We start from the raw sequence: 25566 nt of genomic DNA, 5'->3' as shown, positions 1-25566 counted from the left end.
TCAAATTTTGGGCCCCAAAGTTAAGGTGTGTCATATCCATGGGAGCATCTTATACATGGGAAAATATGGTAATAATAATAACTTATATTTGTATAGTGCTTTAAAGTTTGTAAAGCATTCTGCAAACTGTTATCTCATTCAACCTTTAAAACAAGCCTGTGAAATAGATATTATTATTGCAACTTTACAAATTAAAGAACTGAGACTGAAAGAGTCTAAATGATTTGACTAGGTATCTGAAACAGAATTTGAATTCTGGTTTTCCTGACTTTGAGACCAACAAGATATTCATTGTACCACCTAGTTGTTTGTGAGAAATTTAGTTTAAGGGGTTTTTTTTGCAAGGCAAATGGGGTTAAGTGGCTTGTCCAAGGCCACACAGATAGGTAATTACTGTGTCTCAGGCTGGATTTGAACTCAAGTACTCCTGACTCCAGGGCCAGTGATGTATCCACCGTGCCATCTAGCCACCCATGTGAGAAATTTTAAATGCAAACAAAGGGGTTTGTTCTGAGACTTGTGGCAACAGGCAGCAAATGGAGTTTATTGAGTATGGGGTGACATAGACTTGAGCTTTAGGAAAATCATTTTTGTAACTGAATTGAATATGTTTACGAATAAAAAACTATGACAATAGTCCAGGTGTGAGATAATTACTGTCTGAACTAGGGTAGTCACAGCTTAAGTAGATAAAATATATAAAAGTGAATACAAGAAGTGTATGCAGGTAGAAATGACAAGATTTGGCAACTGATAGGTTATAAGCAGTAAATGAGTCAAAAGATGGCTTTGAGGTTGCAAACCTGAGTGATAGTCAGAATGGTAGTACCCTGAAAAGTAATAATAAAGTTCTGAAGAGGAGAGGGTGTGGGGTAAAAGATAATGAGTTCTATTTGGGATATGTTGGATTTAAAAGCCTACTGAATATAACTTAAAATGTCCTATAGAAATTAATAATGTAGGATTGGAGCTCAGGAGGATAGTAAGCACTTATCAATTGCCTACTATATGAAAATCTGACCTCAGATACTTACTAGCTGTCTGAACCTGTTTATCTCAGTTTTCTCATCAGTAAAAAATTGCTGGAGAAGGAAGTGACTACTCCAATGTCATTGCCAAAATATAAAACAAAACAAAACAAAAAGATAAATAGTATCAGAAAGTCAGACACAACTAAAAAAAGACTAAAACAAGAACTTTGTGTTAAGTAATATGTTAAATACTTTACAAATATTTCATTTGATACTCACAAAGACCCTGGAAGATTAATGCTTTTATTCTCCCCATTGAACAATTGAGAAACTTGAGGCAATCACTTGTCCAGGACCATATACCTAGTAAGTGTCTGGGGTAAATTTGAACTCAGGTCTTCCTGAGTTTAGTGCTCTAGCCACTGTGCCACCTAATTGCCTCTAAAAACTGAGATTAACTATATACATCTGGGACTTACCTGCATAAAGATGATAAATTGGAGGCAACTAGGTAGCACAGTGAATAGAGCATCAACGGTGGAGTCAGGAGAAACTGAGTTCAAATCCAACCTCAGACACTTAATTATTGCCTAGCTGTGTGACCTTGGGCAAATCACTTAACACTTAGTTGCAAAAAACAAAATTAAAAAAAAATGATAAATGAATCCATGAATACTGATGAGGTTGTTAATGAGAGAATATATAGAGAGAAAACCCTAAGAACTCCCTCTTCTCCCTTTCTTTTCATCTTGTGATCCACACCATCTCTTCCTTTTTTTTTTTTTTTTGGTGAGAATCAGCCTCACAAATTCTATTTATTATAAAAACAACATTTTCATCAGGTGACATTGAAAGATAAAATAAACATAACATGGACATCAGGGCCATATGCAGGAGGTTATTTGTTAATCATGAAACATCTCTTCCTTTATTCTAATTTCTAATAATAATATAACCCCCATACACTAAATTAGAGATCTCAATTATGTGACCTGTGATATTGCCAAATGTGATCTCAATCAGATTAAAGTATGATTGGGGAATATTTAACAAAACAAGTTAAAACTCTTTAAAATATACAAAATAAAAGGAAATATTACATCTTAAAATGGAGTCAATATGTGACCCACAAGGATACCTCTGTTTCCATTTCAGTTTTGACACCAGTACTCTAGACCAACCTTTCTCCATATTCCCTTTGATCCCATACTCCCTATCTTTTCCATACTGACCCTACTATTATTTCCTTTTTTAGATCTTTAGTCTCTATCTACTGACTCCTTTCCTTTGGCCAATAAACATGCTCAAATCTCCCTATCTTTTTTTTTTTAAAAAGGAGTCTAACTAGATCTTATCATTTTCACCATAATTTGCCTTCCTTTCTCAGCCAAATTCCTAGAATAAGCAGTCTAAACTTGTAGCCACCACTTTTTTCCTCTTCTTATTCTTTCTTCAATTCTTTGTAATCTGGGTTCATAGCTCCTCACTCAACTGAAACTGCCCTCTCCCAAATTGCCAGTGATCGTTTCATTGCCCATTGAAATGTGTTTTCTTGAATCTCATCCTTCCTGGTTCTCCTCCCCCCTTTCTGATTACTTCCCCTTAAGATCCTTTGTTGGATCATTAAGCACATTATGCCTACAACTATGAATAGACCAAAGGTTCTGTTCTGGGCTCTTCTACTCACCTCTAAAGAATAAATGAAAAAGAATTTATTGTACTAAGCATTGGGGATGAAAAGCAAGCCAGGACTTGAGTTTGAAGACCATACGTTCTAATAGAGCCAAAAGGGATGCCTTTGTTCAAAGAAGTCATGGCAAAGGAACTTAAATGTGAATTTGGCCTTAAAAATAATAATTATGGTAAATTAAATTAAATTAAACATGTTAACCCTCCAGAGTTGTCCTAATAAGGGACAAACATCTCAAACAGAATTAGGTTTACATGTTTACTAATATTTCTCTAAGTTCTCTTATTACACAAGTGTGTAGGGACCCAACTACAAAACTGGACCCCAAAATGGAGTCTTGGGATATTCTTCTACTACCAGAAAGAGATTCTGCAAAGCTATTTTCTGGCTTTGTCCACTGTTATAAATGAATGAAAAAAAAAACCTGCTAGAGTGAGAGAAAATTGTACATTTTATTCATGAACCTTGCAAGATACACCTTACAAAGTACAGTACTTCGCCTAGGGGTGAAGCACGAATTAGTCTTCAAAGTCAGGTAATTTATGGTCTTCAGAAACTCTTTCCCCTCCCTCTTGGATGTTCATGGGCTCTCAGAGTTTGAGTTACAATCTAAGAGGTCCACCCATTCCATGGCATGCCCCTAATTTGATCCCCCCCACATCATATGATGTATGATATGCTAAAGAACCCCAATCATCACAGGGGGTGTGGGGGTTAATATTCAATTACCTAATTGCACAAACTCAGTAGCATTAGGTCAAGATCTCTAGGTCACTCTTGACCAGTTGAGAACATGGTTTTGGGGTTTGATATCCCTGGAATGGGAAGAGGAAAACTCTTCCAGTCTTGAGAATGGCTGGGCCATTCCCCCTTTGCAATGGATTCCCTAAGGCTTCCCTCCACATCCTGTGAAGATCAACACCCTACATTTCTCACATCCATCAAGGGAGCAGTCCTCAATTTAGGATGGGGCTGAGGAGGAGCCCAGTATCAGATTTTCCATTAAAAAGAAGTACCTATTCATTTATGTTAAAGATCCCCCACAAAGTAATATGAGTCTTCCCCCTCTAGGTTGTCATCCTGTGATCACTGATTCACTTGGGTTTAAAGCTCATCAAATTATAGGGCAATTGATTAACACGTCTTCTAGCCATTTTTTCCTTTAACCATTCCACCAATAGCTCAGAATTAGCATTGTCCATAAAAGAACTTGTCTTCTCCATAACTTGCTCCTCATCTTAATTTCAATATCTCCATTTAGGACATTATCATTTTCTCAGTTACCAAGCCTTATAATTTCTTTTTTTTTTCCTCTTTCAGTCAGTATTTATTATGTATAAAAGTTCATGGAGCAAAGAAAGAAGAGATCTAAGATAGTTGATTCCCTACGGGAAGTAAAAAGGATTACTTATAAAGAAAAATTTTGAACCTTAATCAGGTATCTATAGACTAGAGAGAATTTTCCATTTGCAACAGCCTTATAATTTCAAAGTCATCTTTGTTTCATCCCTCTCTTTCCTGTGTCTATTCTCACAACCACTAAGTTGCCAGGTCTTATTAATTCTACCTCCAAAAGATCTCTCAATCTCTTTTCCCTCCTTTCTTTTCCTAGTGTTAAGTCATTAGTTTTAACCCAAGCTCCAGACTGATCCTCCTGTGTCTTGTTACTTCAAGTTATATTTCATACTGTTGCTAAAATAATTTTCTCTGATATACAGGAATTCCACATTTTTCAAATAGTCTGATATTCCTTGTTTCCCATGTACCTTATTTCATGTTACTACATTCATTAGTCAAATTTGATGCTCAACGCTTTGCAATTTTGTCCTGCCCTCTCTTGACATTACAGATTTTCATACCTCTATGCCTGTTCCATTAAAGTAGTACCATAGAATGTTATAGTCTAGAAAGGACATTAAAAGTCATCTAATAGGGCCGGCTAGGTGGTGTAGTGGATAAAGCACCAGCCTTGGAGTCAGGAGTACCTGGGTTCAAATCCTGTCTCAGACACTTAATAATTACCTAGCTGTGTGGCCTTGGGCAAGCCACTTAACCCCATTTGCCTTGCAAAAACCCAAAAAAAAAGTCATCTAATGCAACTTATTTATTTTATGGATGAGGATGCCAAAGGCCAAAAATGTGAAGCCAGATTAGAATTTAGTTCTCCAACTTAGTGTATTATTCTTTGTATCCTTCACCAGGCAGAGCAGCTTCTTACATACAATATGTAATTAAGAAATGTTCCTTTAATTGAATTCATCCATAACCTGATTATTTCCAGCAATAAATTAATTGATAATGCCAATATTTAGGCCACAGCAGATCCCCTTCTAAGAAATAATACATATTGCTCTTCAATGAAAAGGCACTCAATAAATATTTGTGGAATAAATAAAAATTTTATCGATGTTTTACTTTTCCAAATACGTTATGAAAGGTTTTTTTTTAACATTCATCCAAATGCCTATGCATATTTCTAAGTTATAAAATTTCCTTCCACCTTCCATTCCCACCCCACCCCCTCAGCAGTGAACAGTCAGGTTAATGTTTTACTTACACATTTGTGTTAAGCATATTTACAGGTTAGCCATTTTTATATAAAGGATTAAGATTAAGCAAAAGAAATATTTAAGAGACTTCTTTTTTTTTTAGGGGCGGCTAGGTGGCGTGGTGGATAAAGCACTGGCCCTAGAGTCAGGAGTACCTGGGTTCAAATCTGGTCTCAGACACTTGCTAATTACCTAGCTGTGTGGCCTTGGGCAAGCCACTTAACCCCATTTGCCTTGCAAAAAAACCTTTAAAAAAAGAGAAAGAGATTTAAAAAAAAAAAGGTGAATGTAGATTCCTCAAATTTTGAAGGATTTTTGTTTTGTTTTGTTTGTTTTTTCATTCTCTGGATGGGGATAGCATTCTCTATAGCCAGTCTAATAGGGTTGTCCTAGTTCTCTGAACTGCTGAGAGCAGCTGCATCCATCAGAGTTGATAATATCACAATGTTGTTGTTGTTATGTGTACATCATTCTGCTGTTTGGAATAAATAAATTAAAGTGTACATTTTCTCTTTAAACAGATCAACCATTTTGATGACATCAAAAATGGATACTCAGATTGGTCAGCTGAAATACAGATAGAAGGATGTATACCCCGCCATTTAAGCTAAAATTGCATCTTCTTAATAAACTTGTATAGTTACATATTTAAGAAAATGATCACTTCAAATACTTTACTTTCCAAAAAAACCCATTAGAATGCAAGCTTCTTGAGGGTAAAAACTATTTCACATTTACCTTTGTATACTCAGTTATCATAGCTGACATTGGTAAATATTTGTTGAATTGAATGAAACACCATTCTAAAAATAGATCAAAAAGTCTTAATATTTCTGAGGTAAGTAGGGGATAGTATTATTATTTTTCTTGTAATTATTATTATCATGTTTTTATTTGTTATTTTAGACTTCTGGTGATGTATGCTAGGTTAAGAATTTCTCAGTGATATTGCAAGTATGTTAAAATATTACTTTCTGAACATATGCTGTAGAATGACAAATACACAGTTCTGTAAGGTATTTTCATACCTCCTACTTCTGCATCCCTGTACTTATATCTGTGCAATTAATTTGACTGTTTAAGGAACCACTATGGGAAAGTGGAGTCAGAGGACCTAGCTCTGATGTTTACTATCTAACTGATAGCAGACAAATCGAATAACTTCCCTAGGTCTCAGTTTTCTCATTTATCAAAAGAACATGTCGAATTAGATAAAATATGAGGGGGGTCTTCTCATTCTAGGGCTATGATCCTATAATGTCAGTCTATCCCAGTTGCTAAGCCAGACAAGAACTACTAGGTTAAGGCCAAAAAGGCTAGAAACTTAAGCAGATAGGAGCATTTGGGAGTGGGAGAGTAGGAAACATGGCTGCAGTAGATAAAGTATAGGACCTGGGGTCAGGAAGACCTCAGTTCAGATCTGACCTTAAATGCTTATTAGCTTAGTGACCCTAGACAAGTCATTTAACTTCTGTTTGCCTGAGTTCCCTCCTCTATAAAATGAGGAAAATAATAGCAGTTGCCTCCCAGGGTTGTTTGTGAGGACCTAAAGAGATGCTAATTGCAAAGTGCATACCACATAAGTAGGTGCTATATAAATGTTAGCAAATTTATTTACTTTACTTATCCTCAAGGTTTGCCCTGGGTTCATTTATTGCTCTTTAGTTGCCTGTTTCTGCAATAGAAAAATAAAGTACTGGTTTCCCAGAACTCTAATTTTATTTTTACCTCAAATTCCTGAAGAACAATTCTACCTGAGGATGGGAAGATCAGATTGCAAGGATGCAGCATAAAGATACCCAGAGCACAAATATGAATCTGATTATGAAACAAAGTCTTATTCCCACACACAAAAAAAAGTCATCCTAAAGAATAATGATCTAATGATTATGATCAGTTCAGAGGCTAATTTTGGTCAATGCTTGTTGCTTGGGTCTTTTGCAAACAACTTCTTTGCTAGGTGAGTTTATTAGTTAATTAACATTTTCCCCCTATTGAGTACAGCCTACTCCACATAAATGCAAGCTGATCCAGTAGCCAAAATCTTGCTGCTCAGGGTGCCAAGACATCAGCTTCCTTTTGAGATCTTCCAAAGGCTTGTACCAAAGGAAAGAAAACAGAACAAAGAAGCAACCAACTATAAGCTTCTCTAGGCATGGGCTGGTGGCCCAGTTGGGAAGAGGATATTCTCCCACCAAATCTTTAAAACTTAGAGAATCATCTTTATGTATCATGGCCAGCAAGTAGAAGAGACTTGAAGGGTAAAGGTTGCCTCTTTAATATATCCATGTTCTGGTTTAATGGCCAATAAAATGTCATAATGGTGCTAGTAAAGTAGAAGAAATGTTAAATATTTCTATAATTAATCTGTTCCCTCTGAACTAAACATGTACCTTACATTAATACTCATCCCCTTCACATACACACCTCATCCCATTGTCAAAGCTATGGAGAAGTTTCTTGGCAAGGATTTCTGATAAATGCCTAGCCCCCTCCTAGTACAAGACAAGCCCCTATGAACATAACAATGAATCCTTGCCTTAGTCTACAAAGATTGAGTGTTTGACCCAATACCCCTCATCTGCATATGCCTAATTATCTCATCTTTACTCTCTGAGTTACTACCCCCCTCAACATATACCTAAATTACCTCATCTTCCTGCCCTTTTAGAAGTTCCTTTACTCCTTAGTTGAGCTGTCTGTCCTCCTTTGGGGAGGCCAGCCCACTCTGGGAGAGTATGATTCCCCAAAATAACCTCTCATGCACCTCACTCCTCTTTACTACTATGTCCTAATGCTTGTGTTTCGGTGAAACTAACCTGCTCTTGGGGAGTATGATCATTATTGCTCATCCTTTCATGGCCACTTAAGTCACTGATGCAGCTACTGCTGCTGCTGCTGCTGCTAATCCCTCTTGGATCTGGGGTTTCTATCTGCCTTTAATTTTTTCCCCCTTAACTTCTGCTAAGCACTGAAACACTTAAATAAACCTTTTTTATTCCTTAAAATTTCTTCTGGGTCAGAGTCAGTCTTTTACACAAATTCTTTCATGTTCTGCCTAAACCTTTAGCCAGCTACAATTTCCCCCAGAATCAATAGGAGGCTTTCAAAGTGGGAGGAGGGAAGAAGGGTCCCTTCAACTCTCTATGTGTGACTTACAATTTCACATTTTAAGTGTGATTTCTGTTTTTGTGAGTATCTTTTATACGTGAATATATCACTTTTATCTCTAACTAGATTGTCAACTCAGTGCAAAGAGGAAACAATATACATGTATACTACAGGCAATTAGACAATGTAATCTTCATCTCTCTCTTTAGACTATACTACTGACATTGCTACAAAACTTAGTCTACCGTGTCCTCTTTTCACCGTGGAAGCTCATTCCACCTTGGACTATTCTGACAATGAAAATTTTCTTTCAGATTCACTGGTTCCCCCAAAATCCTCCAGTTTAAGGATATACTGCTGACTCATCTCCAAAGAAATTTCTGTCAAAGTACCTGAACCAGGTACTTTCCTCTATCTCCCTATGCTGGCCTATTTCATCTCCTCTCTATGTATTATCTTCCCTCCATTGGAATATAAGTTCCTTGAAGACAGGGACTATCTTTCTTTTTGCTTGTTCCTACATTTCCAAGCACTTGTCATAAAGTAAGAGATTAATAAATGATTATTGATTAACTGCCAGCAAATGAGCCCTGGATCTAGAATTAGAAAGACCCAGGTCCAGATATTTACTATGTTGCTCTAGAGATATTGTTTCCCTTCTCTCTGCTTCTGTTTCTTCATCTGTAAAATCTGTAATAATAGTATCTTCCAGTGTTATAAAGATAAAAAGAGATATTTGCAAAGAACCATATAAACCTTAGCTATTACAGGCTTATATTCCAAGTTTCATACTCACAAGGATAGGATTTTATCCCAGAGCAGCATGATGAAAGGAGAGATCTAGTTCTTTTTTTTAAAGATTTTATTTGAGTTTTATATTTTTTCTCACAATCTTACCTACCTCCCCCCCCCCCACAGAAAGCAATCTGTCAGTCTTTATTTTGTTTCCATTTTGTACATTCATACAAATTGAGTGTGATGAGAGAGAAATCATATTATAGGGTTCTGGTTTTTAATCCACTCTGCTGTTTGCTTACGTTTTAAGGGAGAGTTCATCCCATTCATGTTCAAAATTATGATTACTAATACTTTATTGCCCTCCATGCTATCTTCCCTCTGTTTGTATTTTTCCCTCTTCCCCCAATCCGTATTCCCCAGTATTTTGTTTCTGAATATCACCCCCTTCAGTGTGTTTGCCCTCCTATATCATTCCCTCCCCTTTCTTTCCCCTTTCCCTTTTCCCCTTTTCCCTTCCCTTCCTTTTGGTAGTTCCCTTCCCCCCTCCCCCTCTCCCTTTCTCCATCCCCCCTCCCCTTTTCCCCTTTTAATACTTGAAAGGTTAGATTTTTTTTTAAGTTAACTACGTATGTGTAAGTTGACTTTAAGCCAAGTCTAATGAGAAGAAGATTTAGGTGTTTCTCATCTCCTCCCTTCTTCCCCTCTATTACCATAGGTATTTTGTACCTCTTAATGTAATGAGATTTACCCCATTCATTCCCCTCCCTACTCCTGTCTCCTTCCTGTCCCCCCTTTTTAAGGAGGTAGTGTTTTTTAAAATCATTCTATCTGAGTCATAGAAAATTTTGAGTATCCGTCACTTCTAGCTAAGTACATACTATCTAATAGAGTTAAAATTCTTGAGAGTTATTAGAGTCTTTCTCCCAAGCGGGGTTAAAGCCAGTTACATCCCATTGGATAGCAGTCTCATGGATAGGTCATGAATGTCCATCATTTCTGGCTAGGTATATTCTCTCTGTTAGAGTTACAATTCTCAAGATTTATGAGAATCTTTTTCCCCATGCTGTGATATAGCCAATTTCAAATTCTTGGATAGTTTTTTTTTTCTTTTACTGCCCCTCCCCCCCTTTTTTTTTTACCTTTTCATGTGTCTCTTGAACCTCCTGTTTGATGTCCAAATTTTCTATTTAGCTCTGGTATTTTCATCAGGAATTTTTGGAATTCTTTCATTTCATTAAATGTCCATCTTTTTCCCTGGAAGAGAAGGCTCAGCTTTGCAAGATAGTGGATTTTTGGCTACATTCCAAGCTCCCTTGCTCTTCAGAATATCTCATTCCAGGCCTTTCAATCCCTTAATGTTGATGCAGTCAGGTCGGTGTAATCCTTACTGTGGCTCCTTGATATTTAAATTGTTTCTTTCTAGCTGCTTGCAGGATTTTCTCTTTTATCTGATAGTTCTGGAATTTGGCCACAACATTCCTTGGTGTTTTCATTTTAGGATTTTTTTCTGGAGGGGATTGATGTATTCTTTCAATAACTACTTTGCCCTATGGTTCCAAGATATCAGGGCAATTTTCCATCACTAGGTCCTGTAATATTAGTTCCAGGCTTTTTTTCCTCTTCAATGTTTTCAGGAAGTCCAATAAATTTCAGGTTGCCCCTTCTTGACCTATTCTTGAGGTCAGTGGTTTTGCAGATGAGGTATTTTACATTTTATTCTATTTTTTTCTATTTTTTGATTTTGTTTGACAGGCTCTTGCTGTCTCATAAAGTCATTAGTTTCTGCAGACTCCATTCTTTTTTTTTAGGGAGGAGTTTTCTTCATTAACCTTTTGCTATTCCTTTTCCAACTGGTCAATTCTACTTTTGAAAGAGCTTTCCATTTGACCAATTGAGGTTTTGAGGGAATTATTTTCTTTTTTGCATTTGCCCAATTGAGGATCTGAGAGATTTAGTCTCATTTTGTATTTGTCCAATTGTATTTTCTAAGAATTTGTTTTCTTGTTGCGTGGTATTAATCTTCTCTTGGGTTTCTTTTGCCAAATTTTCCAATTGATTTTTAAACTCCTTCCTTATTTCTTCAAGGGAGTCTTTCTGTGCTGGAGACCAGATCATAGTTTCCTCAGAGGTTCTAGGTCTCTCTGAGCTAGGGTCTTTTCCTTCCAAGAATTTTTCTATGGATCCACCTTTCAGCTGACCTTTCTTCATTTTGCTAAGACCTTGAGTGCTGGTTCACAAGGGTTTGGCATTGGGATCACTAGAGGCTTTACTCACTGAGTGAAATTTCTCTGGCTGGCCAGTAGGAGGTACTGGTTGCTTTCTCTGGAGTGTCTATGACCTTGATCGAGGCCTTCTCCCTTAGCTTGAAGGGAGGGATTGAAGCTATTGAATCCTTTTGCCTTCAATCAATGGTGGGCTTTACCCTAGGGTAAGGTCATTCCTCTCCCCATTGTCAATTAGGCTGGTTCTTCTGCTCACATACCTGTGCCTGAGGCAGAAGTAGTCTGTGATTGTGTTTGTTCTGGGAAGAGGCCTCAGCTGCAATGGAGGTGTGGGCTCAGAGTTCCTCACACCCAAGGAGTCCAGGGATGGTGTCCCGCAGCTCTCCAGCACCGGAACTCTCCCCCCAGCCCTGTCGACAAGCTCCAGAGGGTCAGCACCAACACCAGTGCCTCTGCTCCCTAGTTGACTCAAGCCCCACGGTCAAGCCCCACCACTGATCCAACAGTTCCATCTCTTGGGCCCTCAGACTCCCCGGCTCCAATTCAACCACTAATCTGGTTGATCGGGGCTGATCTGCCCTTTGCACCAGACTCACCCCTGAACTCACCCAAAGCTGCAGAAGACAAATCCTGAGGTAGATGTTCTTTCTCCTGGCTTTTCTTTCTGGGTTTTGTGGGTCAGATTTCTGTTAAGAGGTTTGTTTCATAGGATAGATGGGGAAAGATCAGGAGACTTTAGAACTGTGCCTGTCTTCTTTCTGCCATCTTGGCTGGAAGAGAGATCTAGTTCTTTATTATTATTTCCAGCTCTTTACATCCACCACTCCAGAGCCTTAAGGAAAATCACTTAAAGTTTAGGTTAGACTCTTTTCTAGAGTCTCCTCAAAAGAGATCAATAGAATCTCTTCTAAAAATGTACATATTGATATATCAAATTCAATGAACATATTGATATATCAAATATATGATAGCTATTTTCTTTTTACAAAAGAAATGCTTAAAATGACTGACAGTGTCAAATGTACTAGATAGACTGAGATAGGGCAAAAAAAATGATATCAGATTTGGTAATTAAGAAATCACTGATAATTTAAAAATAGCAGTCTCTGTTAAGTAATGAGATGAGAACATTTTCTCTGAGTGCATGTAGCTGTCTGCTAGACCTTGAGAGTCATGTACTTCCCAAGTCTACATCCCATTCCTGTAGAGTCTAACATCCAAAGTGATAGGGAAAAAGAACATGGAAACAAGGAATGCAAGTTGGCCTTAGGAGCGGCTGAGCATCTCCTAGGAAGTGGTAGGGTATAGCACCAGGCCTCATAAGTTAGACTACAGTAACTTTCCCTTAAGACGCTGTTTCTGTTTGGTACTACTTTCATCATAAAATATTATTTCTAAAGGTGAGAAATAGTAGGAAGAAAAAAGGGAGAATGAGATGATCTCTACAAATACTCAAAGATAGATATGTGAGGGAATTCAAATTTGGCAAAGTTTCTGGAATACCACATTTGTCACTGATGATAATTTCCAATTCTCATTTCCTCTGATGGCTGGGAATCCAGAAGGTAGCTTAAATTTTACTTCAGTAGTTTTGAATACTTTCACTCAAGTGTCTCCTTTGGTATACTCTCATTGTTTATCAGTTAACCAAACAGAGTTAACTTTCAAAAAAGGGTATTTACATATATTGCATAGTAAGAATAATTGGTACGAAAGCATTCCTCCCAAAAGTCTGAAACTCTCTCTCCCACAAGTACAGCAAGAGTCTAGGAGAAAGTGGACCCAAACTCTGAAAGGACATGTTGCAAAGGGATAATTCACAGTTCTCACTTATACAGAAGTCATTTTTCTCCCTTGAAGTGTATGTAGTTTTCTGCTAGGCCCTGAGAGTTGTGCCATTTGTAGAGTCCTGAAACTATACTTCTGTCCACCCCATTCCCTGATGCTATCTCTCCTTTGTAAATCTAATTTGTCCTCTCTCAGTTTCCAACTGGATTGTTTGTTACAGATCCATTCTTTCCAATGACTTATTAGGTGAAGGGCAAGGGAAGGACTTATTAGCCCCTCTCTAACCACCTTGTCTGATTACAGGCACAAGGATTTGGATCATCATAATGTACTAACACCTTAACTCTCAAATGTTGGAGTTCTTTTAGTAGAATCTCCTTCTCGGATATACATAGGCCCATATTTGTATCTAATTCTTTCAACAATTCCAATATTTTTCATCATCTGATTTTATTCAATGGTTTACAGTGAATATCCCTTTGCAATTTGATAACCAAATTTATGTTTTTGATTAAGAGACTGGTTTTTTTTTCTTTTTTCATTTAGGTTTTTGTTTGTTTGTTTGTTTGTTGCTAGAAATGGGGTTAAGTGGCTTTCCCAAGACCACACACAGCTAGGTAACTATTAAGTGTCTGAGACCAGATTTGAACCCAGGTACTCCTGACTCCAGGTCCAGTGCTTTATCCACTGCATCACCTAGCCACCCCAAGAGACTATCTTAATAGTGAAATAAAGGAAGAGTTCCCACCAATTTTACTTCTTTGATTCTATAACTCAAAGATTTATTCTCACCTTATAAAAAGTTATCCAGGATATAGTCTTGTTAGTTACAATGGAGTTGAGTATGGACATTCTTATGTATGTTTTGTCTAACTTCACATTTCACTTCTTTCTCTGTAAGACTATATTAACATATCTTCTATCTTTGTCTCCAAATCATCTAGTCTTGTTCCTTTCTTAAAATGCTGGAGGCTTTGCTCTATTTTCATTATTTCATTGAAATGCTACAAATTATGTTATAGATATTCATGAGGTATATGACATGTAAAGGAGGACTAGACTCTCTGGTGTGAGGACTTGCTAAGCCTTTTCCAGGGCTGCTAACCTACCTTTTGTGTCCACCTTGCCATTCAACTCTTACCTGTGGCACTAAGAAGTTGTAGCAAGAATAGTGGATGCACCCTAATAAACCATCTCAGCAAACTGGCTAAACCACGTTGAAAGTAACTTGATGGACATTAAAGCCATAAGTAAGTTAGGGACTGCCTAAGCATGTGAAGACTTTTTATTTTTTTTAATTTATTTTTTATTCTCATTTTGTACAAATGTTTTTTTACATTAATAAAATATTCTTGTTTACAAGTAAACAAAATGCCCCTCCCCCGTGAATATGGATAGACTTGCTTGGGCGAAAAAAGTAAAGGGGAGAGGAAAAAAATTAAAATAAAAAAAATAATAGTAATAATGTCGGTATGGCCAGGTGGCGCAATGGACGAAGCACCAGCCCTGGAGCCACGAGCACCTGAGTCCATATCCAGCTTCGTAAACCCAACAATCACCCAGCCATGTAACATGCAAGCCACCCGATCCCCACTGCCCTACAAAAACCAAAAAGAAGAAAGAAAAAGACCCAAAATAAAATAAAATAGTAATAATAGTAGGGGTGGCTGGGCGGCAGACAGAGCATTGGCCCTTGAGCCAGGAGCACCTGGGTCCGAATGCGTCCCCAGACACCCAAAGATCAACCTGCTATGTGGCCCCAGGCAGGCCACCCAGCCCCACTTGCCCTGCACCCTCCCCCAAATAATAATAACAAAAAATGTGCTTCAGTCTTTGTTCCAATACCAACAACTCTGTCATGGGTGGATCTCATTCTTTATGGTAAGTCCATCACAAAAATTATTTCCATATTTTTCCACGGTTGCCATTGCTGATCGCAACTCCCTCCTTTCTTATTTCTCCACTACCATGTACTATATTTTCTCTCTCCTTTCACTCTGACTCTGCTGTAGGGTCGCTGAGTGGCGCAGCAGACAGATCCCTGGTCCTGGGGCCAAGAAGCCCTGAGCCCCCATACCACCCCTTAGGCCCAAAATCCAACTGGCCCTATGGTCCTGGGCAGGCCTTCCAATCCCAGCCCCTTGCAAGAAGTAAAAAAGAAAATGTGTTATATCTGACCACTCTCCCACCATGGTCCATCCTCTCCTCCTTTATTCACATCCCCACCCCTTCCCCCTGCTCCCCCCTCCTTCTTACTCCAGATGTCTATACCCCATTGAGTATATTTGCTGTTTTCCTCTCCTAGCCATCTCTGATGAGAGCAAAGGTTCCCTCATTCTCCCTTGCCTCCCCCCTTCCATATCATTGCAATAGCTCATTGTAATAAAAAAAATCTTATTATGTGAAATAGCTTGGACTATTCCCCCTCTCCTTTTTCTTTCTCCCATTCCATTTCCCTTTTTTTCTATTGACTCCATTTTTACACCATATTTTGTCTTCAAATTCAGCTTTCTCCTGTGCTTCAACTATAAAAGCTCCCTCTACCTGCTCTATTAACTAAGAAGGTTCATATGAATATTATCAGTATCATTTTTCTATACATGTAGTTCATCCTCATTAAGTCCCTCATATTTCCCCCCTCCTCCAATCTCCATGCTTCACCTGAGTCCTGTATCTGAAGATCAAACCTTCTGTTCAGCTCTGGCCATTCCAAAAGGAACATTTGAAATTCCCCTGGTTCATTGAAAGTCCATCTTTTTCCCTGGAAGAGGACATTCAGCCTTGCTGGGTAGTTCATTCTTGGCTGCATTCTGAGCTCTTTTGCCTTCTGGTATATTGTATTCCAAGCCCTATGAGCTTCCAATGTAGTTGCTGCTAAGTCCTGTGTGATCCTGACTGCAGCTCCATGATATTTGAACTGTATCCTTCTGGCTGCTTGTAATATTTTCTCTTTGACTTGGGAGTTCTGGAATTTGGCTATAATATTCCTAGGGGTTGGTTTTTTGGGATCTCTTTCTCGGGGGGATCGGTGGATTCTCTCCATTTCTATTTTGACCTCTGCTTCTAGAATATCAGGGCAATTTTCCTGTAGTAATTCTTTGAAAATGATGTCAAGGCTCTTTTCCTGATCATGACTTTCAGGTATTCCAATAATTTTTAAATTATCTTTCCTAAATCTGTTTTCCATATCAGTTGTTTTTTCAATGAGATATTTCACATTTTCTTCTAATTTTTCATTTTTTTGGTTTTGAAGTATTGATTCCTGACTTCTGGTAAATTCATCAATCTCCCTGAATTCTATTCTTTGTCTGAAGGATTTGTTCTCCTCCAAGAGTTTTCTTATCTCTTTTTCCATCTAGCCAATTTTGCTTTTTAAAGCATTCTTCTCCTCAATAACTTTTTGAACTGTTTTATCAGTTTGACCTAAGCTGGTTTTTAGCATGCTATTTTCTTCGGCATTTTTTTAGATTTCCTTGACTAAGCTGCTGACTTCATTTTCATGTTTTTCCTGCATCTTTCTCCTTTCTTTTCCCAGTTTTTCTTCCAACTCCCTCATTTGATTTTCAAAGTCTTTTTTGAGCTCTGTCATAGCCTGAGCCCAATCTCTGTTTTTCTTGGAGTCTTTAGATGCAGGAGCTTGTGCTTCCTCATCTTCAGACTGAGTATTTTGATCCTTCTTGGGCCCATTTGCAAAATATTTCTCAATAGTCTTCCTCTTATTTCTCTGCTTGCTCATTTTCCCAGCCTGGTCCTGGTTTTGGGGTGCTTCCTGAGCTTTTGGGACACTCCCACAAGGGTCTCAGTGTGTGAGGCTCTGTCCTCCTTCCTGGACTGTGAATGACCATAAGTGCCCCACTCTGCCATGGGCCGAGGTGGGGGGGCCCTGTTGTTCTATGGGGGGGCCTAGACTGTGATCAGGATCTGAATGTAGTCAGAACCCCAGAGTCCTGTTCCAGAGGCAGAGGACAGAGCTCAGCAGTCTCTCTTCACTCCCCTCCCTCAGCTCAATGGGCTCATTCCCTGGATGCTCCTGCTTACCGGCTCTGCCTGCTTCTGTTTCCGGGTTCTGGGTTGCTGAAAGACCAAGCTGCTGGCTGTATGCCCTGAGGGCTGAGCTCCATGTACTCACTCTGGCAGAGGTCTCCCACTGTTCCCCCACTTTGTGCCGGGTGTTCCCCAGGGTGCAGCTCAGGAGACTCCCCTGATGCTGTGAGCCACAGCTCCCAGTGCCCTGGGGCTGCCTCCAGGAGGCTGCAGTTCTTTTGCTCTGGCGGGCCACCCCTCCGACCCTGGGGAGCAGAGCCTTTCTGCTCTTTTCCAGGTTACCTTGAGTAGGAGAACTGCCTCACTGGGTCCCTTTGTGGGTTCTGTTTCTCGAAAGTTTAGTTAGAATCCTTAGCTTATGAGTTTTATCAGGGAGTTCCTAAGACCGGATCCCTTTTTGTCACCATCTATGTGAAGACTTTTTAGTTCAGTAATATGAAATCCAAGTTTTTGACTTAAAAGATGGTCACCAAACTGGTAATTATTATGAGTATAAAAAACAAAGACTCATTTTATATCTCGATGTCCAGCGTGTTTCCCCTCTACACTATAATGTCTCTCACCCCCACACCCTAAATAGAAGGTTATTTTTTCCCAATTTTAAATGACTTTACACATTTCACAATCTGGACCAAGATATCAGGTCTTGTTTTGAATTGTTTTGAATGTTGTTCTAGAAATTTATACTGGATATTCTCTCGGAGTCCTTGTCAACTCTGAGATTCTGTGATACCCCCTCTGTACTTTTTGCTTTCAATTGTAAATGTGGGTCACTTTCTAGGAAGTATTTACATGAGCTCTATGATTATCCTAGAGAAGAGAGGACATGATATCTGTGTATAAGTATTTGAAAGACTCCCATGAAGAAAAGATATTTAAACTAGTTTTGCTTGCCCTGCAAGACCAGAAGTGGTATTGGTGGATGGAAATCTTAGAGAGAAAGTTTTTCCTTGATAGAAGGCAACTGTCATTCACCAAGCAAGACTATTATCTTTTTATTCTTATTCTATCATTCAAAGTATTATCAATTCCTCACAAATTTACCACATGACATTTAAAATTATCAATTTCCAAAGTCTCAAATACAGGTTTTCTTTCTTTTCTTGAGAGTTTATTGACTTCCTTCTTTTTCTTCCCTTGTCTTATCCTTTGATTATAGTCTGTCATTAATTTCTGTGTCCCATTTTACACATAATAGATAGAGGTACAGTGGTTGGGATTAAGAAGTACAACCAACCTCCCTTGACTGTTACCTGAGCCTTCTTTTTCATTTGTTCCTAAAGTTATTCTTAATAGTTTTATAAAGAAAGAAAATATATGCTTTTTCTTTCTACCTGTCTTAACTCTAGCCAAAATAGGAAAAAAAAACAGCACACTTAAATCATAATTACTTTCTATCTTGGGTATCAATCCTGTTATTAATCATTTTTGTAGACCTTAGTTTTTCTCACTAGCCTAAACTCAATTTTTTTTCATTCCCCACACTAATTTATGGCATGTGTGTTAAATGCCCTTTTATTCATTTTCCATTACCTTATCTTGTTTCTATCTCCTGAATATTTCTTTTTTTAATCTGAGTTGTTAGAGACCTTCCCTACATGTTTTACATATGTTGCAAAACAAATCCCATTCTTTTCTTCCTTATCAGAAATTTTTCCTCTTGAATCTTCAAAATTTCATTCTTGAACATCTCCCAACATTCCTAGGTTGACTTTCCCTATAGTATCTTTCTCCATGGGATCCAATCTGCTTTTCTACAAAACACTTGAAACCTGTTTTCTCCAGATAAGTGGTGAAAATATTTTATAGCAAGTATATCTTATAAAGACCATTTCTCAATTATGTAAGAACTATGTCAAGTTCTTTCTTACGTCATTCTTCAATTGATAAATGATCAAAGAATAAAAAAGGCAATTTTCAACCAGAGCTATCTATAGTCACATGAAAAAAATGCTCTAAAACATTATTGACTAGAGAAATACATATTAAAAACTCTGAGGTACCACCCCATACCTATCATATTCGTTAATATTGCAGAAAAGGAAAATGACAAATGCTGGAGGGAATGTGTGTATATTTAGACAGTAAAGCATTATTGGTGGAGTTTGGAACTCATTCAATGGTTCTAGAATGCAATTTGGAATTATGCCCAAAAGGTTATAAAACTGTGTATACACTTTGATCCAGCAATATCACTATTATATCTGTATTCCAAAGAAATTAAAAAATGATATCTATGTATAAGTATTTGAAAGGCTCTCATGAAGAAGAGATATTTAAACTAGTTTTGTTTGCCCTGCAAAGACCATAAGTAATATTGGTGGATGGAAATCTTAGAGAGAAAGTTTTTTCCTTGATAGAAGGCAACTGTTATTCACCAGTCAAGACTATTTTTAAATTTTATTTTAATTAAGAAATTAAAAAAATATTTGAACAAAAATTTTTATAACAGGCATTTTTATAGTGGTAAAGAATTAGATATTGAGGGGATGCTCATCAACCAATGAATAGCTGAACAAGTTTTGGTATATTATTATAATGGAATACTTTTGTGCAAAAATAATGATGAGCAGGATGCTCTCAGACAAAACCAGACTTACATAAATTGATGCAAAGTAAAGAATCAGGAGAATATTGCACACAGTAATAGCAATATTCTAAGATGAACAAATTAGCTAATCTCATCAAAATATCTAAGAAAATTCCAAAGAATTTATGAAAATTCTTATCAAATTTGAGAGGAGAAACTGATGGAGTATAACTGCAGATCAACCTTTCACTGTCTTTACCATTTTGAGTTTCTTTTTGGGCGGTTAGAAGTTTTTTAGGTCTCTGTCTTCTTTCACAAGATGGCTAATATGGAAATATGTTGTGCATGATGGCACATGTATAACATATATCAATTTGCTACTGTCTCATGGAGGTGAGAGGGAAAGAAGAGAGAGAATTGGAATTCAAAATTTTTAAAAATGAATGTTCAAAATTGTTTTAATATATAATTGGAGAAATACATTTTAAAAAGAAACCTGCTTTTTCAAAATCTAGCATGTATGGTTAGATTTTCTCTCCTCTATCATAAATTCTATGATTTAATATTTGCTTTACCCCAATACTTCTATCACTTATAGCACAGTAGCTATTTCTTCCTATTATTGAGAATTGGATAGAGAATATTTTTTTTTCTTCTGGATGGTGTTTTCATACTTTGAAAAAAGAAATTATTATAAAGGCTAGTCAATAAAGTATTGATTAGTTGCTTTGCTTTTGATGAGAGTCTTCTGGATAATTGAAATCTCCCATTACATGTCTGCGCCTGCTCTGTAATGTTCCTAAAACTCCTCATGTATTTCCCCTTTATATCCTAATTATTTGCATATTTGAATAACAAAAATCATCCTTTAAACTAAATATGTTGCACTCTACTTCCCATTAAATTTCCTCATGAGTATGATTTCTTAAATTACGATGCTATCTACACTGCCCCCTCCCTTTATTTTAAATAAATAAAAAATTTTTATCCTGTTCCTTGTGAATAAGGTATGCCCACCCAGAACTGTGACTGGTCAAATTTACTGAGGTTTTTTTTTTCATTAGAACCCCCTAGTTCCTCCTTCCTCCTTGGTTATAAAATCCAATGTCAGTCGTTACTGCCATTTCTAGAGAATGTGAACTCTTGGTAGTCAGCCTACAGATTTCCTTGTACCTGCTATTTATTGGTTCCCAATTTGGGGAATACAGATTAAAATTTTCCCTTTCATGATCTCTTTTGTTTAGCTTAAAAGCTTTTTTTTAGGTTTTTTGCAAGGCAAATGGGGTTAAGTAGCTTGCCCAAGGTCACACAGCTAGGTAATTATTAAGTGTCTGAGGCCAGATTTGAACTCAGGTAGTCCTGACTCTAGGGCTGGTGCTCTATCCACTGCACCACCTAGCCACCCCATAGTTTAAAAGCTTTTTGATTAAATTTGAAAAAATAGACAGTAAATACATTTACTAGTCTTTGCTAAGTATAAACCAATTCTACATATTATGCTATAGACCAGAAACCCTAGACATATTTTCAGACAATGTTGTACAGAATGTTGTATTTTGCAGAATCTAAGCAGTCTAAATTGAGGCAAATCAGCCAACTTCTGTATAGTACTTTAAGAAAAATCTCACTTTTGCATCAAACTGAAAAATAACCAATGGATCCAATGAAGAAAGTACAGTGGGACTTCTGGCCAAGATGGCAGAGAGAAGACAGGCACAGTTCTAAAGTCTCCTGATTTCTTCCCCATCTATCACATGAAACAAACCTCTTAAAAGAAATCTGACCCAGAAAACCCAGAAAGAAAAAGCCAAGAGAAAGAACGTCTACCTCAGAATTTGTCTCCGGCAGCAGCTTTGGCCGAATTTGGGCAGGTGAGTCTGGGATCGGAGGGAGGATCAGCCCCGGATCAGCCAGATCAACAGCGGAATTGGAACCAGGAGTCTGAGGGCCAGAGAGCCAGACCTGCTGGATCTGCGGTGGGGCTGGACCGCGGGAGTGTGAGTTGGTGGGGGAGCGGAGGCACTGGTGTTGGAGCTGTCCCCCGGGAGATCCCGGACAGGGCTTGGGGGGGAGTTCTGGAGCAGGAGAGCTGGGGACACCATCCCTGGGCTCCTCTAGTCTGAGTCGCATTACAACTCAGACTTCTTCCCTAACAAACAAATGCAAAATACTTCTGCCTCAGGCTCAGGTGTGTGAACAGAAGAACCAGCCCAGCTGAGGAATGACCTGAGGCCAGGGTAAAGCCCACCATTGATTGAAGGCAAAATAATTCAATACCTCCAACTCTTCCCTTCAAGGAAAGGGAGAAGGCCTCAACCAAGGTCACAGACACTCCAGAGAAAGCAACCAGCACCTCCTACTGGCCAGCCAGAGAAACTGCACTCAGTGAGAAAAGCCTTTAGCGATCCCAGGCCCCTGTGAACCAGCCCCTCCCCAACTCAGGTCTTAGCAAAATGAAGAAGGGCCAGCAGAAAGGTGGATCCATAGAAAAATTCTTGGAAGGGAAAGACCCTAAATCAGAGAAACCTGGAACCTCTGAGGAGAATACAATCTGGTCTTCAGCACAGAAAGACTTCCTTGAAGAAATAAGGAAGGAGCTTAAAAATTTGGGAGAGAAAATACCTTGCAACAAGAAAACAAAAACATTAGAAAGTACAACTGGACAAATACAAAATGAGACTAAATCTCTCAGATATTCAAATGGGCAAATGCAAAAAGAAATTAATTCTCTCAAAACATCAATTGGTCAAATGGAAAGCTCTTTCAAAAGTAGAATTGACCAATTATAAAAGGAGTTGCAAAAGGTTAATGAAGAAAACTCCTCCCCGAAAAAAAGAATGGAGTCTACAGAAACTAATGACTCCATGAGACAGCAAGAGTCAGTTAAACAAAATCAAAAAATAGAACAAATAGAAGCAAATGTAAAAATACCTCATCAACAAAACCACTGACCTCGAGAATAGATCGAGGAGGGGCAACCTGAAAATTATAGGACTTCCTGAAAACATAGAAGAGGAAAAAAGTCTGTACTTAATATTACAGGATCTAGTGATGGAAAAATGCCCTGATATCATGGAATTGGAGGGCAAAGTAGCTATTGAAAGAGTACATTGATCCCCACCAGAAAAAGATCCTAAAATGAAAACACCAAGGAATGTTGTGGCCAAACTGCAGAACTATCAGATAAAAGAGAAAATCCTGCAAGCAGCCAGAAAGAAATAATTTAAATATCAAGGAGCCACAGTAAGGATCACGCAGGACCTGGCTGCATCAACATTAAGTGATCAAAGGGCCTGGAATGAGATATTTCGAAGAGCAAAGGAGCTTGGAATGGAGCCAAGAATCTACTTTCCTGCAAAGCTGAGCCTTCTCTTCCAGGGAAAAAGATGGACATTTAACCAAATGGAAGAATTCCAAAAATTTCTGATGAAAAGACCAGAGCTAAACAGATGATTTGGACATCAAACAGGAGATTCAAGAGACACATGAAAAGGCAAAAAAAAAAAAATGGTGGCGGTAAAAGGAAAAAAAATGCAATACAGTAAGTTGAAACTGGCTATATCCCAGCATGGGGGGAAAAATTCTCATTAATCTTGGGAATTGTAACTCTAACAGAGAGAATATACCTAGCCAGAAATGATGGATATTCATGACCTATCCATGAGACTGCTATCTAAAGAGAGATGTAACTGGTTTTAACCCCACTTGGGAGAAAGACCCTAATAACTCCCAGGAATTTTGACTCTATTCCATAGAATATACTGAATTAGAAGGGACAGACACTCAGAATTTTCTATGACTTAGAATGATCTTAAAAAAATACTACTTACTTAAAGAGGGGGGACAGGAAAGAGACTAGATGAGGGAGGGGAGTGAATGGGGTAAATCTCATTCCACTAAGAGGTACCAAAAAACCTACGGTAATCATGGGGAAGAAGGGAGCAGATGAGAAACACCTGAATCTTTTTCTCATCAGACTTGGCTTAAAGTCAACCTAAACATACTCAGTTAACTTATAAAACATCTAGCCTTTCAAGTATTAAAAGGGGAAAGGGGGGGGGGGGAATGGAGAAAGGGAAGGAGAGTGGGGGGGAAAGGGGGAAATACAAAATGAAGGGAAGGGAAAAGGGAAAAAAGGAAAGGGAAAAGAAAGGGAGGGTGTGATATAGGAGGGAAAACACACTGAAGGGGGTGGTATTCAGAAACAAAATACTGGGGAGGGAGAAAGGGGGAAAACACAAACGGAGGGAAGATAGCATGGAGGGCAATAAAGAATTAGTAATTATAACCTTGAATGTGAATGGGATGAACTCTCCCTTAAAACGTAAGCAAATAGCAAAGTGGATTAAAAACCAGAATCCTACAATATGCTGCTTACAAGAAACTCATTTGAAGCAAAGAGATACATATAGAGTAAAGGTAAAAGGTTGGAGCAAAATATATTTTGCTTCAGCTGAAGTTAAAAAAAGCAGAGGTAGCAATCCTTATCTCAGACAAAGCAGCAGCAAAAATAGATAGCAGTAAAAGAGATAAGGAAGGAAACTTTATCCTCCTAAAAGGTACCATAGACAATAAAGTCATTTCAATATTGAATATATATGCATCCAGTGGGACAGCACCCAAATTCTTAGAGGAGAAGCTGAAAGAACTACAGGAAGACATAGACAGCAAAACTCTACAAGTGGGAGACCTCAACCTCCTGCTATCAGATCTAGATAAATTGGATCATAAAATAAACAAGAAAGAAGTTAAGGAGGTAAATAGATTTGTTAGAAAAATTAGATATGGTAGACTTATGGAGGAAACTGAATGGGGATAGGAGAAATATACCTTTTTCTCTGCAGTACATGAAACTTATACAAAAATTGACCATGTACTAGGACATAAAAACCTAATGATCAACTGCAGAAAGGGCAGAAATAGTGAATACATCTTTCTCAGATCACAATGCAATAAAAGTCATATGCAATACTGGGCCAAGGAGATATAGACCCAGAACAAATTGGAAACTGAATAACCTCATTTTAAAAAATGAGTGGACCAAAAAACAAATTATAGAAAGTATTAACCATTTTATCCTAGATAATAATAATAATGAAACAACATACCAAAACCTATGGGATTCATTCAAAGCAACTCTCAGGGGATATATTACAGCTCTAAATGCTTACATGAATAAATTGGAGAAAGAGGAAATCAATGAACTAAACATGCAACTAAAAATATTAGAATAAGAACAAATCAAAAATTCCCAATTAAGTACTAAATTAGAAATTCTAAAAATTAAAGGAGAAATGAATAAAATCAAAAGCAAAAACACTATTAAATTAATAAATAAAACCAAAAGTTGGTATTATGAAAAAACCAATAAAATTGATAAACCCCTGGTCAATTGGATTAAAAAAATGAAAGAAGAAAACCAAATTGCTAGTATCATAAATGAAAAAGGTGAAGTCACCCCCAATGAGAAGGAAATTAAAGTAATAATTTGAAATTATTTTGCCCAACTCTATGCCAATAAATTTGATAATCTAAGTGAAATGGATGAATATTAACAAAAATATAAGTTGCCCAGGTTAAATGAAGAAGAGATGAAATACCTAAATAACCCTATCTCAGAAAAAGAAATTCAACAAGGGACTTCAGGCCAACATGGCAGAGAGAAGACAGACACAGTTCTAAAGTATCCTGATCTCTTCCCCATCTATCACATGAAACAAACCTCTTAGAGGAAGTCTGATAGAGAAAACCCAGAAAGAAAAGCCAGAAGAACAGCTACCTCAGGATTTGTCTCCCACAGCAGCCTTGGACAAATCTGGAAAGGTGAGTCTAGGCTCCAAGGGAGGATCTGACCTGGATAAGCCAGATTAACAGCTGAATTGGAATCGGGAGTCTGAGGGCCCGAGAGCGGACCTGCTGGATC

General features: G+C 37.9%; 2 protein-coding genes across 2 annotated transcripts in view; one reads left to right on the top strand and one right to left on the bottom strand.

Annotated features, from left to right (window-relative positions):
- The window catches only part of FAM3B (FAM3 metabolism regulating signaling molecule B), a 61733-nt gene extending 52966 nt beyond the window's left edge, over nt 1-8767 (top strand). Inside the window, exon 8 of the mRNA XM_074213847.1 lies at nt 5732-8767. Within this exon, the coding sequence (XP_074069948.1) occupies nt 5732-5821 (90 nt within the window). The 3' untranslated portion in view covers nt 5822-8767. The remainder of the gene's footprint in view (nt 1-5731) is intronic.
- TMPRSS2 (transmembrane serine protease 2) overlaps nt 1-25566 on the bottom strand; it is a 204249-nt gene that overhangs the window by 36092 nt on the left and 142591 nt on the right. The gene's annotated exons all lie outside the window — the stretch shown is intronic.

The sequence above is a fragment of the Macrotis lagotis genome, chromosome 1, assembly GCF_037893015.1.
Source record: "Macrotis lagotis isolate mMagLag1 chromosome 1, bilby.v1.9.chrom.fasta, whole genome shotgun sequence".
In the NCBI taxonomy this organism is placed as follows: Eukaryota; Metazoa; Chordata; class Mammalia; order Peramelemorphia; family Peramelidae; genus Macrotis; species Macrotis lagotis.
Note: the sequence above shows the minus strand (reverse complement) of the source record. Positions and strands in the feature narration are given on the sequence as shown.